The following is a 15,022-nucleotide window of genomic DNA, read 5'->3' as shown; positions in this document are numbered from 1 at the left end:
AATGAATGCTTTGAGGTGAAGGATGTGCTGCTCTTATGTGCCAGAATGGAGTAATAACCTTTCTAGTCTTACTAACAGAGCAGCTAGATGGACTGAATGGGTTTTTTTCAACTAAGCCTGAATGTAAATAACTGTATCATGTGTTCCTGCCAGAAGTAAGGCTTGTCTTCCAGCTAATCCAGCCCATGTTTGTAAAGCAGAAATTAACAAAACTGCAAAAAATTGCAGGGTTAATTTGGGAGATAGAGCTCCTGTCTTGACTCCTGCTTAACTTGACTCCTGCCTTATCTAATGCATCCTCAGGATGTTGTTTTTGGGGCAGTTTGGACCAGTAAAGAGTAAGTAGTGGCTGCCATTCTGGCCTTGGCCCTAGCTGTGCAGTCCACTCTCTCTAAGTGTTCACACTGGTATTTGTGTGATCCCACAGTGGCACAGAGGAATGGAGATGCCTAAAAAAGAATCCTTTATGAGTTCTGGATCACTCTGGTGGCTTTGTGTCTGATTTCATCAGCACTATTCCAGACACAAGAGGGCTGACAGGTAGTTCTTTCTAGATCAAACCCACTAGATCACAGGTAGCTTCTTTTTCCTTGTACCTTTTCCCTTGTACCTTCTTTTCCTTGTGTACCTTTTCCCTTGCCCTGGAGAGAAGAGGCTCCTTGGCAAGCTGCTCTGCCATATTTTCTAAATATGGTTTTAAACCTCTAGTCCATGGTCTGGGTGTCATTGCCTTAGGCTCTTGTTTAACTTGGTATAGGACCAAGTGTGCTAGGGCAGGGAAAGACAAAGGACATTTTCCAGGGAGCAGAAGTATAGACTAAAGCCTTTGAAAAGCTGGGAGCTAGGCTTAGGCACAGGCAGCCATGCACAGCTTGAGGGCTGGTGACTACTGCTTCTGGAGACCTTGAGCAGATGTTGGCAACAGAGCACTCAAAATTTATCTTAGATGCTCCACACTCTGTCTTACAGCTGGAGTCAGTGAGGTCCTGGTGACAGGAGCTTTGGAAAGAGAAAAGAGAGGCTATTAACACTCAGAGAGCAGGCAGTTTAGCTCCTAGGCAGAGCGTCCCTTCATTCTGCAGTGCTGGTCTTGCAGCACACACACACACAGACGCACAGACACACTCACACACACACTCACACACACACTCACACACACACACATGGACTCGTTTTCTTCCTACACTCTGCAGAAAGCCAAACCACGTCTTCCTCGCTGACATGTGCCAATACCCCATCTCCTGCTTTTTACCCTCCTCCTCCTGCATCACACATGTTCCAGTCCTTCTCAGGGCTCTCACCCACACGCTCTGCAGGCCCTCTGCTGTCACCCTGTCAGATGAGCTTCTTTCCTCAGCACACAAGTGAGGGGTGGCCTTTTGTACAGCTGTGGTCTGGATGAGTAGATTTTTAAATGCCACTTCTTGTAATGTGTCTCAGGCGAGCTGGTCTTTTGCCACACTTCTGGAGTTAAACAGCACATGTCAGCAGCAGGATTTATCATATGCAACAGCACAAAAACATTGTGGGATGAGTAGATGAGCATTACAGGTAATCGTGAGGTTGGTAGCAGAGGAGGGGGAGATGCTCACTGACAGTGGTAAGAGGAGGAGGAAAACAATAGACAATCCAAAGAAGATATCCAAGCATTGAAAGATGTACAGGGAGAGCTCTTTTCTCCACAACACAGGTGGGTGGGAGGAGAATCAGGTGAAAATATGCAAAGGAAAGCAGGACCTGGAGAGGAGATCTGGAATTTATACTGCACCAGCACAGGAGCTTTGTAAGAGCCCCTGAAAGTAACAGTCAGCCCTATCTGAGAAACTAAAGATGATCCTAATTCACTTCATATGATACAAAATAGGAAATTTTCCTCCAGGCCTCCTGGAACATCTTTCTGTAGCTGTGCTTAGCTCCTGTGCTGAACATCAGAGAGTCCTTGGGGCTGTTATATGGAAGAGTGGGGGTCACTCTGTCACTTGTACTGCCACTCTGATCCTAAGCTTATGCTTTCTTCAGTGTTTGTTTGGTGTTTTTGCAGTCTGTATGTCATTTCAGGGTATTTTTAGAAACCTTTAGCACTTTTGGTAACCTTAAGAGAGTAACTTTGAAAACAGGGTAGAGAACAGTTTCCTATACCCAGCCAAAAAGACCTCATGTTTCAGGAGATTCCTTTTAACAGAAGGCCACCAAAGGAATGGCTGCTGCTGGCCTTGCAAGGGAGGAGTTGAACCAAAGTGGACTTTGGTTTCCCAAGCTGCTAGCCAAGGCCTGTGGAGCTGAGGTGGCACTGGCATCTGACCCATGTGAGTTCTGTGTGAGGGGTCTGCTGGCTGCTCCAGGGTGGAGTAGGATGGGCTGATTCATGCTGGGAGATCCGGAAAGGTGCCTTGTGCTCCTTCACTGTGGGGTTTGGCATGGATCTGGTAAGCCAGTTGGGAAATCCTTTTATTGTTTCCCTCTGACCTGCTGAACCCTTCTGGTGAGGTGAATCATTTGCAACAAAGGATGTGACCCTTCTTGAAGGGCTTCTTCTCTGCTCCACTGATGCTGAGCAGCCTGGGATGTGCCTGTTATGCCCAGCCCTAATGAAAGTCCCATTTGCTCAAGAGAAGCTGATCATTAGATCCAATATCAAGACCCACACCCATCAGAGGAAAGATACCCTGACTTGATTCTCAAATGTTTCTCCTTTCCTCTGCTCCTCAGTTGTTTGGTTGCTTTTTGTAGCAGTTTACTTTCAGCAAGCAGGAGGGGTAGATCTTCCAACTGCTCATAAGTGAGAGGATATGATGAAAGGTTTGGGAAGCTCAGTGTCTTCTTCTGAGTGGTTTGCTGGTATACATCCCTTCACCTCCTTACTTCTTTTCCAGTCAAGCTTAGGAAATACAGCCTTGTCTTATTCCCACCCAGCTCTCTTTCTGGGAGATAACACTGCCAAAGACTTTTTGCTGCTTCATGGTGTGTGTCTCATGTCAGTCAGGGTATTTTGTACCCAGGAGTGCTAGCCAAAATAAACTTGGTGCAGATGAGTGGTACCTCAGTCCCAGATGAGCAGTATGAAGGCTGTTGAATCACACCCCTGTTTTGGCATCGTAAGTCTGAGCTTTCTGCTTGGGTTTTGAGGAGATGAGGGACAGAGTTCCTGCTTGAAGGAAGTCTGCTTGGATGGTGACAGCCAAGAACTGTGCAATGGCAGGGTGGGTGCAGCTGTGCTCTGGACTAGCCTGCTGCATTTTTCAGCTAGGAATTCATAGCAGAGCGTGGGCTGGGGTCTTGGCTGGTCTCACACACTGACAGTGCCTGGCAGATGGGGCCAGGAGGCCAAGTCAGGACTGTGCCATGTCCCTGCCAAGTAGGGAAGGGACAGCGTGGTATCCTGCAGGGTAGCAGAGATGAGTGAGCTGTGAGAACATCTTTACACCTACGAACAATGAGCAGAGGTTGAGCTGGCAACAAGCAGATATTCTCATTGCCCTGGAGGAGCTGAGATTATTTGCAGCGTAGTTAATATGCATCAGATCTAGAAACCTGAGAGCAGGGTTTTGGCTTGCTCAGGAAATATCTTTCCCTGCTTCATTGTTGCTCACAAATGTAATTCTTTGCAGCTGTGAAGAGTGGTTTTGCTACTGACAACATATCTTCTCCTTTTTATTTATTTTTAAAGCTCAGTGTTTCTAGTTCTCTACCTGGGGTTTGTTTGCCAGGCAGGAGGGGGAGGCATGCACAAGTGCACATCAGCAGCAGAGTTGTTAATGCAGGCAGATGTTCTCTCCAAAACCACTGAGAAGAAGCCAGGAGGATGACACCCACCTAAAAACAAATATTAACAAAGGTACAGGCCTTTCTGAGCCTGAATTAATGTTGAATACCAGATCTCCCCAGACTTCTGCCCAGAGATGTGCAACAGCTTACTAGGGAGCAGCCTTGTTTCCTGGCACTATGGAAAAGTGCAGCTGTGTGCAGCTGCTGCTGGTCACAGATTTCCAGGACCTTTGTGTAGCTGAAGGGAGCTCCAAGGTGAGCTGCTGCCACTGTTCTGTATGTTTTAACAGCCAAGTTGCTGGTGTATCTGCAGACAGGAAAATGCAGATGTTTAGTCCATGTCAGGAAGTTCAGGGTGCTGTAGCACAGAGTATAAAAACAAGAATCATGTCTGCAAGGGCATTCCTCTGCCTTGTGTTCTTTGCCATGATGCCTGCTGGGCTCAGGGCTGATGTGGTTTGTTCTTTTTTCATTTTGGAGAGTCAAGATGGGGAAGGGTTGGAGGAGTTAGGAGAGGTAGAGCGTGGGGGTTTGCACTCCCACACCCTCTGCAGTAAATGAGCTCAGGGCTTGTTAAGTCATGCAGCAAACAAAGCCCATGGGGCATAACCTGAGAAATGGAGGCATCAGTTCTGGTTTGGATGTCCTGACCCTGCTGAAGTTAAGTTTCCTGTTAACAGTTGCACACTGCTGCACAGCTGAGCACAGCTGCCTCTGGGACAGTTTTTGTGCACAGTTTACTCAGCTTGGGGATCACAAAGATGGTGCAGGTCAGGAGCAGGTTGTACTGACAAGTCCTGAACATGGGCCTGGAGAAGTATGACAGTGAGAAAGAAGAGGGAGGTGCTGGTTAGTGCTGGACAGTTAGTGGATCTGTCCCAAGTCCTTCTGCTCTCTAGGTGTGTATGGTAAGTGTAATGTGGTTCTCATTGGTGTCAGGAGCTGGAATAGCAAGGAAACAGTCAGCAGAAAGCCTCTTATCTTACCTGTGTGAAGCTGCTTGTGGTTCTGCTTGTACTGGCTGTGAAGTGAGGCAGCACTAACAGCTATATATATATTGTTTGGAACAAATTCTGCCTAAAGTTTAGTATCCCTGACTGTTTGAAACTCTGGGAGACTGGGAGATACCTGTTCCATCGTTGTACTCAGCTTCCTATTGATCATCAGAGCAGAAGGGCTGAGCATAGAGCAGGGCTTGAAACTCTTGGCCTGCTCACTGGTAACAGCACACAGCCACCCATACTCTTACAGGAATCAGGAAAGTGATGCTTCTGCCTTCCAACGTGTGCCTCTTATTTAGGAGGTTGTAAAGCTCCCTGTAACTAGAAACAGGAATAAAGGCATCAGGGTTGTGCAGCTTCTTTGCATCTTCTAGATGTGGGGAGTGTTTATATGGTGTATAAAGGAGATTTAAATAGGCATGGGGTGGGGGGCATATCCAGATGGTCCTATTTAAACACAGGCTGATAAGAGACTACTGAGAAGCTTGAGAGATGCACGTTTTGTTCAGGAATAATCCCTTAACAGCAGTTGTAATAAAGACGCAGCAATGGCATTCAGATGTTAATGCTGTTAAACTATTGTCGTGAATGGGGCCGAGGTGTTGGTGTTCACTCCTTTCTCCCCGCTGGGGTGGTTTAAACTGAATTCCGTGGCTGGGTAAATGGCTCCTGAGAAAAAAGATGTTTGCTGCTCTCTGCTGGTTGGTGAGGGGATGATGTGCTGCCAGCTCGGCTGGCCCTTGGGGATATGGAAACTCGCTATAAATTATGCTTGGGCTCAGGATCAGGTGATGGAGAGAAGCCTGAAGTCTGACCTGGAACCAGATAAGAAGGGAGATGCATGGGCATTTCTACCCGTGAGTGGGGAGCAGAGCATGCAGCAAGGAGCATTTTACAGCCTTTTTTCTTTTTCTGAATTAGAGCAATTTACTGAATTGCCTCTGGTAGGAGTAAGGTCAAAGAATGTGTTCCCCCAATGCCAAATCTGGAGCTCATAGTGCACTAACTAAAACATTTTTTCTGCTTCCTCACCAGCACCGGCAGCTCCTGAAGGACAGTTTCATGGTGGAACTGGTTGAGGGGGCTCGCAAACTGCGTCATGTCTTTCTTTTTACTGATCTGTTCCTCTGTGCCAAGCTCAAGAAGCAGATTGGAGGGTAAGGTTTTCTTTCTGGACTCTGCATCTGTGCTTCAGCAGAATCCTGGGTTTAACCAGCAGTTTTAATTGAATATGAATACCCTAAACCTGGGTAATCATAATCCCCAAGATGGAGTTAAACACAGAATGATCAGCAAGGTGGTACTGTCTATTATATAGACCTTGGCCAAGTCCTGATCCCTTGAGAAAGGTTAATTCTTACCCCCTGCCCTGAGCCTTTCTAGGAGCACAGCATACACTCTAGCTGCTGGTATTGTGGACAAATGCCATTCGCTTTTCTGTCTCCCATTTCTTTTAATAGGTGACATTCTTCACTTTCTTTTGTTACAAAGGTTATTAATTTTGGCCTTGTAACTACAGCCAGGTAACAGCTTTGCATAAAAATGGAAAAGGTACAATAGGCAGACTATATGTCAATGCAAAAGTGCAGCTATATGAACAGTTTTGTTGGCATTTGTCACAAATGAGGGGGGAGAAACCTTTCAAAAAGAGCACACACACAGAGGACTGAAAGGGTTTGCAAAAGATCTTTGTGGTTTCTTGGGATGAATGATAACAAATCAGCAAGTTGATTTGTTATGTGCTGTGCTGGCTATTAGCCCTTCTAGTCTTTCTTGCTGGAAAGCAGCCCTTTACTAGACATTTTCTACATGAGAGTCACAGTGAAGTTGTGCCCATTTCTGTATCTTACCCATTAGAGTGGGGAAGGGCTTGTGGGAAGGGGGAGTGTTTCCAGGCACCAGTGATAGTAAAAGTTTGGACCTTCTGTCTTTCAGAAAAAGCCAGCAGTATGACTGCAAATGGTACATCCCACTCACTGACCTTAGCTTCCAAATGGTGGATGAGTCTGAGGCAGTACCCAATATCCCACTGGTACCTGATGAGGAACTGGATGCCATGAAGATAAAGATATCCCAGATCAAGAACGACATTCAGCGTGAAAAGGTAAAAGGACTGAAGCACCCCATGCCAAGTCCAGCCTCAGTGTCTCTGCTGAGACGAGGTGCTGAGAGAAGCATTGTTCCCAGAGCAGCACAGCTTGGTAAAACAGACTGTTCAGCAGAGGCTTGTGTTGCAGCTCTGCTAGTCAGTGATACTCAGCCACTGGAACTGGGGAACAAAGCCAAATCTGAGCATAGAGATAGTGCAGGTAACATCTTCCTGAGCAGCTGGCAGCCCTGTGGATCCTATTGACAGCAATTCTCCTGCCTGGGGCCATTTGGCTACTCACTGTGGGAAGGGACTCTGGATCTTAAAATGCCTGTCAATGCAAATAGGAGTGGGCATTTGAGAATAATGTGTGTCCTCTGTCTGCCTCTCTTCCCCACCCTTCAGAGGGCCAATAAAGGCAGCAAGGTCATTGAGAGATTGAAAAAGAAGCTCTCAGAGCAGGAGTCACTCCTACTGCTGATGTCTCCCAACATGGCCTTCAGAGTACACAATCGCAATGGCAAGGTGAGTGGCTCTTCTGTTCCCCCTCTGTGTACAAGACAGAGGTGAAGGGGTGTGGGTGTGTTTGTGTACACTGCTGTACAAGGAGGTCTTCATGCCTTTACTGTTCAGACCTGAAAGCACTTCACAAGCAGCAGACATCTAACCCTTGCCTACACCAAAAGTTACTATGACATCTTGTAGGACTATGGCTAATTTATATGCAACATTGACATTTAAAAAATAATATCCTAGAAATCCCTGCTTCAGCACCTGCTCTGGCAGAGCAGAGGAAAAGCTCTCTTCATGTGTGATAAGGCTGTGCAGCCACTGCCTTCTAGACTCTCCTTCAAATTCAAGGCTCAGTGCACTCAGGACTGTAAGCTGCCCTTGGCACCAGGGATGCTGAAAGGTTGTGAACAATCTTCTTGAGCACTGGAGGATGCTCACTGTGCCAGAGGCATCTGCCTGCTCTGGCAGTGCTGTGTCCTGTCACTGTGGCCTTTCCATGCACATGGTAAATGATTCCTACAAGATCCTGTTACTACTCAGTAAAAATCCACAAGCTGGTCACTGCCACCTCAGCTTGCATCAGTGTCTAGGCCTGTGCTGGAGGGTTTTGTGTTTTCTGGTACAGCTGTTTTGAGGAACAGTGCAGAGTTGCCATGAGACCTCATGCTGCCAGAGGTGCAGAAGCTGTTTGTGGGGGTGGAGCTCCGTGTGAGATCTGACTGCAGGAGTCTGTGGTGGTACAACTGGCACATTTCTGAGCAGGCACACTGCCAGAGTCCTGCCTGCCACTGACAAAGCTGTGATGTAGGGCAAATGAGTACCAGGAGGACAGTAAATCCAACAGTTTCTGCTGGAAGAGGGTGGGAGGCAGGCAGGCAGGCCTGCTCTCAGTGGTTGGTCAAACTAATGCATACTCTGTTTTTTTTGTGTTTTCCTGGGTAGAGTTACACATTCCTCATATCATCGGACTATGAAAGGGCAGAGTGGAGGGAGAACATCAGGGAGCAGCAGAAGAAATGTAAGTGTCCTTCAGCTGGGCATTGCTACAGATAGTGTAGCAATTAGAATGAGGTGTGGAGCACAGTTCCTAGCAAAAAGAAAAATGTGTGTTGAAATCCACAGCAGAACATGGGTATCTTCTGTCTCTGCACACCTGAGTCTGTCTGGGGGACTTTTGGTTGAAACAACACGTAGGTGATGTGTGGGGAGATTCTTTTTGCCTAAAGATAAGAACTCTTTGCAGTTCCAGGTAGAAGTAACAGCTACACCCTTTTACCTGGCTCTAACTAACTAACTTTTGGGGCATGATGTTTCTTGGTTTTGCAAGAAAATAAGAGTCCCCCCACCCCCCAAGACTATTTACCCCAAAGAGTAACTAACTAGGCCCTCAGTCAGGCTGGGCTGTAGCAGCAATACAGACCTGAGCACCACAGTACTGCTGCTGAGTACTGCCCAGGGAGCAGCTATCCTCTACATGCCCAGAATGAGGGAACCAGCATCCATCCTTTGCTTTGAATTTTAATTCCTGCCTCTTTGAATCTCCTTGGAAGGTTTTAAAAGCTTCTCACTCACATCAGTGGAGCTCCAGATGCTGACAAACTCCTGTGTGAAGCTTCAGACAGTCCACAACATTCCCCTCACTATCAATAAGGAAGGTGAGACCTTTGATTTATGCTTTCACGTGGTACAGTTGCAGTGAAAACCTACCTCTGCCTGCCTTTGCTCATTTCCCCTAGAACTGCTATTACTGTTTCTTTTTGCTACAGGCTTCAGCCTGGTGATGAGTTAGAAACTGAGAGTTCCTATAAAACAAAAGCTGAGACCATACATACCCAACTTGTATTGTTTAGTTGAAGTATATGATAGGGTACAAGAAGAGGAGCAGGAACAAGAACAGGCTGTCATCCCAATATTAGTTGCTGCAATAATAAAAATACAAGCTCCAAACTGTATGGCTACATCTAAATCAGTGTGATATTCCTGGACATCCTCCAGTATATATTCATTGATTATTAAATGGTCTTTACATGCAACCATCATGGCAGGGGTTGGAGTGCCTGTTAGAGTCCTAGCCTGGACTACGTCTTGAAGTCCTTTGGAACTATTTTGAACTATGTCTGGAAGCCCTTTGGAAGAAAGTTGGCCAAAATTGTGTCGGAGACAGTGCTAAATTACTGTTTCACTGATAGTATAGATTAACCTATATATTTTGCTTTTTCTCCTTTTAATTTATTTCACACTGACTTAATGGCCCTAGAAATGGCATTGTAAAAGCCACATGTTGCTGGAAGGCAATTACATGTGAAACAGACACCAAACCTGGAAGTCTTTCCTCTTTTGTGGAAATGGTTAGATTACATGCTCCTGCCAACCTTCTTAGGAACCTTTTACCCTCTTCTATTTACCTGTGTAATATTAATCTCATCAGTCTGTCTTTGATGCTTGGCTTATCTGAACCTAACAAAATTTCTTGGGTCTTTTGTACAGATGATGAATCCCCAGGTCTCTATGGATTCCTGAATGTCATTGTCCATTCTGCCACAGGATTCAAGCAAAGTTCAAGTGAGTTGCAGTTTGGTTATACACAGAGGAAGTGATAGGGATTAGGTAATCCAGGTGCTAGGAGAGCTGGGCATGATTTAGTTTAGGATTGTAGCATCTGGGATGATGGTGAGAAGGAGAGGTGATTTGTGGAACTGGAAGTGAAATCAGGGTGTTGGTGGAAATATGGTGGAAAGCATTTTTTAAATGCTATTATTAACTCCTAGAAAGGTAAGGATCAAGCATGCAGCATTATTTTTTCAGTCTAGTCTATTGGGTTTTTTTTAAAGCAGTGTTTACTAATTACCTAAGAGTTTTAGATACAAGTTAGCCCTTGTCTTGAAATTTTTCAACTGATTTTGTTTTGCAATAAAAGCATGGGAAGCATTCTTTGACATCCAGAATTTTTGTGTGGAGAAAAAGGTGTTAAAATTTAAAGGAGTAACTTGACAGAAGGCTCAAAAAAGGTGAGAAAATAGAGTGAAGTGGACACCTGTAGAAATAAACATGCTCTCTGGGTATTGATGAGGATAATCCAGGAAAAACTGCAAAGCTTACCTAGCTGGGGGATCCTGTTCTTATCTAATCTGTGTGTACAGACTGAGGATGAAACGAGTGAACTGGATGTTACCTGCTTTCTTTTAGTCTTCCTCCTGCTGAGCCACTGACTTCCCAAATGCTGGCTAACATCACTTACAACATAACTTAGAAATAGGGACAATGTCTACAGCTCATTACTAGCTCTGCAGACACACCAGATACCCTGTGATTAACCACTTTGTGAAGATAATGAGGTTTTTATGGCTGGCCCCCAACCTGCTCACTGAAGGATGTTATACTGATGATGTTCTCTGTGACATCAGTTATGATTTGTTGATGGGGTCCAGCATCACCCTGAAGAAGTTTAATTTCTCCCTGGTGTACACCTGCTTACTGTGGGTTGATCTGGGAAATCCTGGATAATAGTATCCACCTCTCTTTTGGTAGAGGTGAAGGGCTTGTCTGTGCTGAGGTCACTTACACAGCTGTTCTGGTACTTCAGATTCATAAAGGCAACTCTGCTGTTCCAGATGATGAGATTTGTGCTGGATAATGTTACTGGTACTAATACAAAGAAAATGCAAGTGAAGACATACCCTGGAAGTGATTAATGTTAGTTAGGAGATTCTAAAAATTTTTAAAAGGTTTCTGTCTCTGTTTCCCTTTCTCAGATTTGTACTGCACATTAGAGGTGGATTCTTTTGGGTATTTTGTGAACAAGGCTAAAACTAGAGTTTACAGAGACACCACAGAGCCCAACTGGAATGAGGTAAGTTGGATTTTTTTTCTTAATGTAACTTCTTTCATGTGCCAAACATCAATGCATGGTGGACAGAAAACCTGCAAATGGAAGATCTTGCTGCATGCACAGCACTTGTGCTGCATATGCTGCCTCTCAGAAAACATTTTCATGCCAGGTTCATTTGGCTGTCAGGGCTTGCAGATTTTCTCTTGGGTTAGCTATTGCTAAACAAACATTCCAGCACAAATCAATCTTGTCCAGCATTTCATCATTCAAACAGATGCATATTTGATGATTGTCTTTTAAAGACACAAGTGAAAAATCTATTGAAGAAGGAGGTGCTTTTTTTTTATTTGTTGTGAGATGGGAGAAATAGCAATAGATATCTTGCCTGTTTACAGCCAACTCAAATCTGCTGTGGAGCAAAATTAAATAGAAGGTGGGTGGGTTTGTTTCTTTGAATGATGCTTTGCTGAAACTCAGTGAAACTTGACTGAGGAGTCAGCAATTTTAGTCTCCAATTTTGACCACCATATCTATACAACCCAATTTCAATTTATTTCTAGACCAACTCCATTAGGGGGAGGAGATTGTATCAGTCCTCAAGTGCTCCTTCTTCATGAGTTTTAGGGGGAATATATTAATTATTAAGAGACTAGTGATCTGCTGTGGTATATGCATACCTCTTTCCTTCCCTGGTACCCTGCAGGAGTTTGAGATTGAGCTGGAAGGCTCACAGACTCTGCGGATTCTGTGCTATGAAAAGTGCTACAACAAAACCAAGCTCACCAAAGAGGATGGAGAGAGCACGGATCGCATAATGGGGAAAGGCCAGATCCAGGTAAGGCTGTGCTGAACTCATTGCTGCAAAACCCTTACTGCAAAACATAATGGGACTTCTGAAGCCTGGAGTTCACCAGGAAGGTTTAATGCTGCCTTCTGATTGTCTCAGTATTGGAGATTTTCTTCCAGACAGTGAGGTAGGTAGACACTGTGATTCAAAAGAGGGAAGTGAGCAGCTTTGTCCTTCTTGCCTTGTCCTCTGTGCTTGCTTCCAAACCCTTATGGAATAGCTGCTTTTTTGTTAACATTTATGTATTGATCTCTGGTTTCCCTGTTAACTTTTAAAACTCCCAGCACTGTATATAGGAACTGCATTGTTACTAAGTCCTGGGCACTGTTTAGGATGCTCCATTTGTGACAAAAGAGGAAGCAATGAATATACTATCCCCTCTGTAAATCATGTGGAAGAAATTCTGCCTTCTGTATGGCTGGAAGTTGATTGATGTGATAGCAGAGCCTTGTAGGACAGACTTATTGTCCTGGTAACTGCCATGTCCAGAGTATGGTGTCCATGACAGCAGGCAGCATCTGAGAAAGATTACCACTGCTGACAGTCAGCATAGGACACTTTGTCTGTGGCAAATCTGGAATGCAGTAGTGGATGTGATGACATGATTGCAAATGGATACTACTCTCAGGGAACTGCTGTGTGATAAAGCTCCATGTAGGACAAATCAGGTCAGCAGTGGAGGATGACACTGAGAATGTATCTTCTCCATCTTCCAGTTTGTTGCACTATCTCTCCACAGCTTTAGGTTAAATGCTTGCTCTGAGTACACATTCTTTTTGTTGGACTGACTGCTGTACAGAGCAGACACCCTACCCAGATACCTTTTGCTTTCTGGAACACTGAAAACTACCACCAGTTCTCCTTCATTTACATCTGATTCTTCATCACCCCATGGATGACAGCTTTCTCCAACATTTCAGTGATGGTCATACAGGCCAAGGCCATTTGTGGGATTTCAGAAGCAGCTCTGATTGAGGGCAGGGTCACATCTCACCTTTGCTCTAAAAGGGTTGATTGTCTAAATGAGTTTCATTAGGCCTGATTCTTTCCCTCCCTCCTTGCAGCCCTGAGGCTTCCCAGAAAAGCTTTTGTCACCAAACACAGGGTGTGTGTTTGAAAGAAAATTTGCATACAAATCAATAAATGTTAGTACAGGGTGCCTCCTGTGTATGTCTCAGGCTAACCAGAAATCACTGTGGCCCTTTTGCTAACAAAAGCTTCTTTTCCATGGAGCTGAGCAACTACAAAAGAGAAAGTTTGCAGCCCTGAAATGCCCTGGAGATTTGTGTGCTCATAATGGAGAGCTCTGAAATCACTGACCCACTAAATTCTTCACCTATTTTAAGTAAATTAAAAAAAAAATAATATATTTTATATTTTAATTTTTTTTTTCTAACTTAAATTAGTAAGTAAAACTACTCCTTGGTGATACTTGAATATTAATAGCACTGTGAGTCTTTTGGAGAAACCTGAACAGAGAAAAGTTAAAAGAAAAACAAGGTTTTTATTAATGTGCAAAAAATTACATTCTGTTGTATCACTAAAGGCAAATGCAGAAGTTCTCTTGCTTTCAGTAAATCCACTATGAAATGTATTAAGAAATTTACTAAGCTCTGACAGCATCCTCTTAATTCCCCATTATTTCTTTCCCACCATACAACTTTTTAATACTATTGAATAACTTCAAGTCATAAGGGAGTCTGGTGATAGTTCAGGTTGATAAGGATTACTGGAGGTTTTTTATTTTAAAGCAAGCACCATTTCACTATTAAGAAATATTAACCATCCAACAGCAAAATCAAATTACAGCCACAGGTTAGTGGTATTAATGCCTTTAGCATCTTTTCCAGCCACTGGTTTTAGAGTAATTTTCATTCAGGATTTTCCCAGGTGCATTTACATGTTTTTTAAAAATTTGTTTTAGAGTTGCTAGTGTATCCAGGGCTTTCTGTTTTGGTGTTGTTGTTGCATTGTCATTATTCATCCAAAGTCTGTCTTCTGTAATGGCAAAGTCTGTAAAATTGGATGAGGATTTTTTTCCAAGATTCCCTTCAGTTAAAATCTCTGGGAACGTAAAGAAAATAGTAATGTCTGCATCCTCTTGCTGATAAAAATAGGAAAAATTCTGTATTGGCTAATTCACAATGGGTTGTTAAGCCCTATGTTATTATTGTAAATCTTCAACTTCCCCCTACTGGGGTTTCTGACTCACCAAATTCTCTGAGCTGCAGTGATGAGGACAATGCATCAAGGAGATGAGAACTGTTCTGGCTCTGAAATGTTTATTAAATCTCCCCGTTACATAATGGTAGTGGAGGAAGGAAGACTGGAAATTGGTCCATGTGGTCAGAAGCTTCCAGGAATAGGCAGCAATTTTAGTAGCTCTCATTGCTCATATTTTCTTTTCCTGTGGAATACTTTATTTACCTGGCTTTGTAGCCTCATACTTCATTGCTTGCCAACATGCAAGTTTTATTCATGAAAAAGAAACCCACGAGGTTTTAGTGTGGGAGATCATCCTGTAAGTGTAGAATTGAAGTCCTTGTCAAACCTTCTGGGAATGGCAGTGGTGGATGAGCAGTATTTAACCAGCAGACACACAGGGCTGGGGGCTTCTGTTGCATCTCAGTCAAGAGAAATACAGGGAGAAGTTGCCACTTTTGGGTACGTGGTGAAACTGAAATTACTGAGATCCTTAGGGGAGGAAGAAAGGGAAATAATCTTGCAGGAGGAAACATAAGGCTTAGTTCAGTTGTAAGCATTAGCTCCTCTTATTTTGAACTTTTTTTTTTTCTTCCTTTTTCTGTTGTTACCTTGCAATCCATCTTTGGCACATGGGGAGCTGATCCTTTTGCTCTTTGAATTTGGCACTTCATGTGGCAGATACATCCACATGTTCTGAGTGTAGCAGCCTTTTGTTTGGTCCTGACACTGCATCTAAGTGGGCAATCAAGTCAGCAAAACTACCTCTGCCTTGG

The 15,022-nt window shown here is 44.1% G+C and overlaps 1 protein-coding gene across 1 annotated transcript in view; it reads left to right on the top strand.

The window, feature by feature from the left end:
* BCR (BCR activator of RhoGEF and GTPase) overlaps window positions 1-15,022 on the top strand; it is a 98,100-nt gene that overhangs the window by 67,403 nt on the left and 15,675 nt on the right. The window contains exons 9-16 of the mRNA XM_008502783.2: window positions 5,802-5,923; window positions 6,702-6,870; window positions 7,261-7,380; window positions 8,311-8,386; window positions 8,919-9,023; window positions 9,856-9,930; window positions 11,121-11,218; window positions 11,901-12,032. Coding sequence (XP_008501005.1) covers window positions 5,802-5,923; window positions 6,702-6,870; window positions 7,261-7,380; window positions 8,311-8,386; window positions 8,919-9,023; window positions 9,856-9,930; window positions 11,121-11,218; window positions 11,901-12,032 — 897 coding nt within the window. The remainder of the gene's footprint in view (window positions 1-5,801; window positions 5,924-6,701; window positions 6,871-7,260; window positions 7,381-8,310; window positions 8,387-8,918; window positions 9,024-9,855; window positions 9,931-11,120; window positions 11,219-11,900; window positions 12,033-15,022) is intronic.

Source organism: Calypte anna, chromosome 15 (genome assembly GCF_003957555.1).
Source record: "Calypte anna isolate BGI_N300 chromosome 15, bCalAnn1_v1.p, whole genome shotgun sequence".
NCBI classification, from domain to species: Eukaryota; Metazoa; Chordata; class Aves; order Apodiformes; family Trochilidae; genus Calypte; species Calypte anna.
The sequence above is the reverse complement of the archived record's forward strand: the minus strand, read 5'-3'. Positions and strand labels throughout refer to the sequence as shown.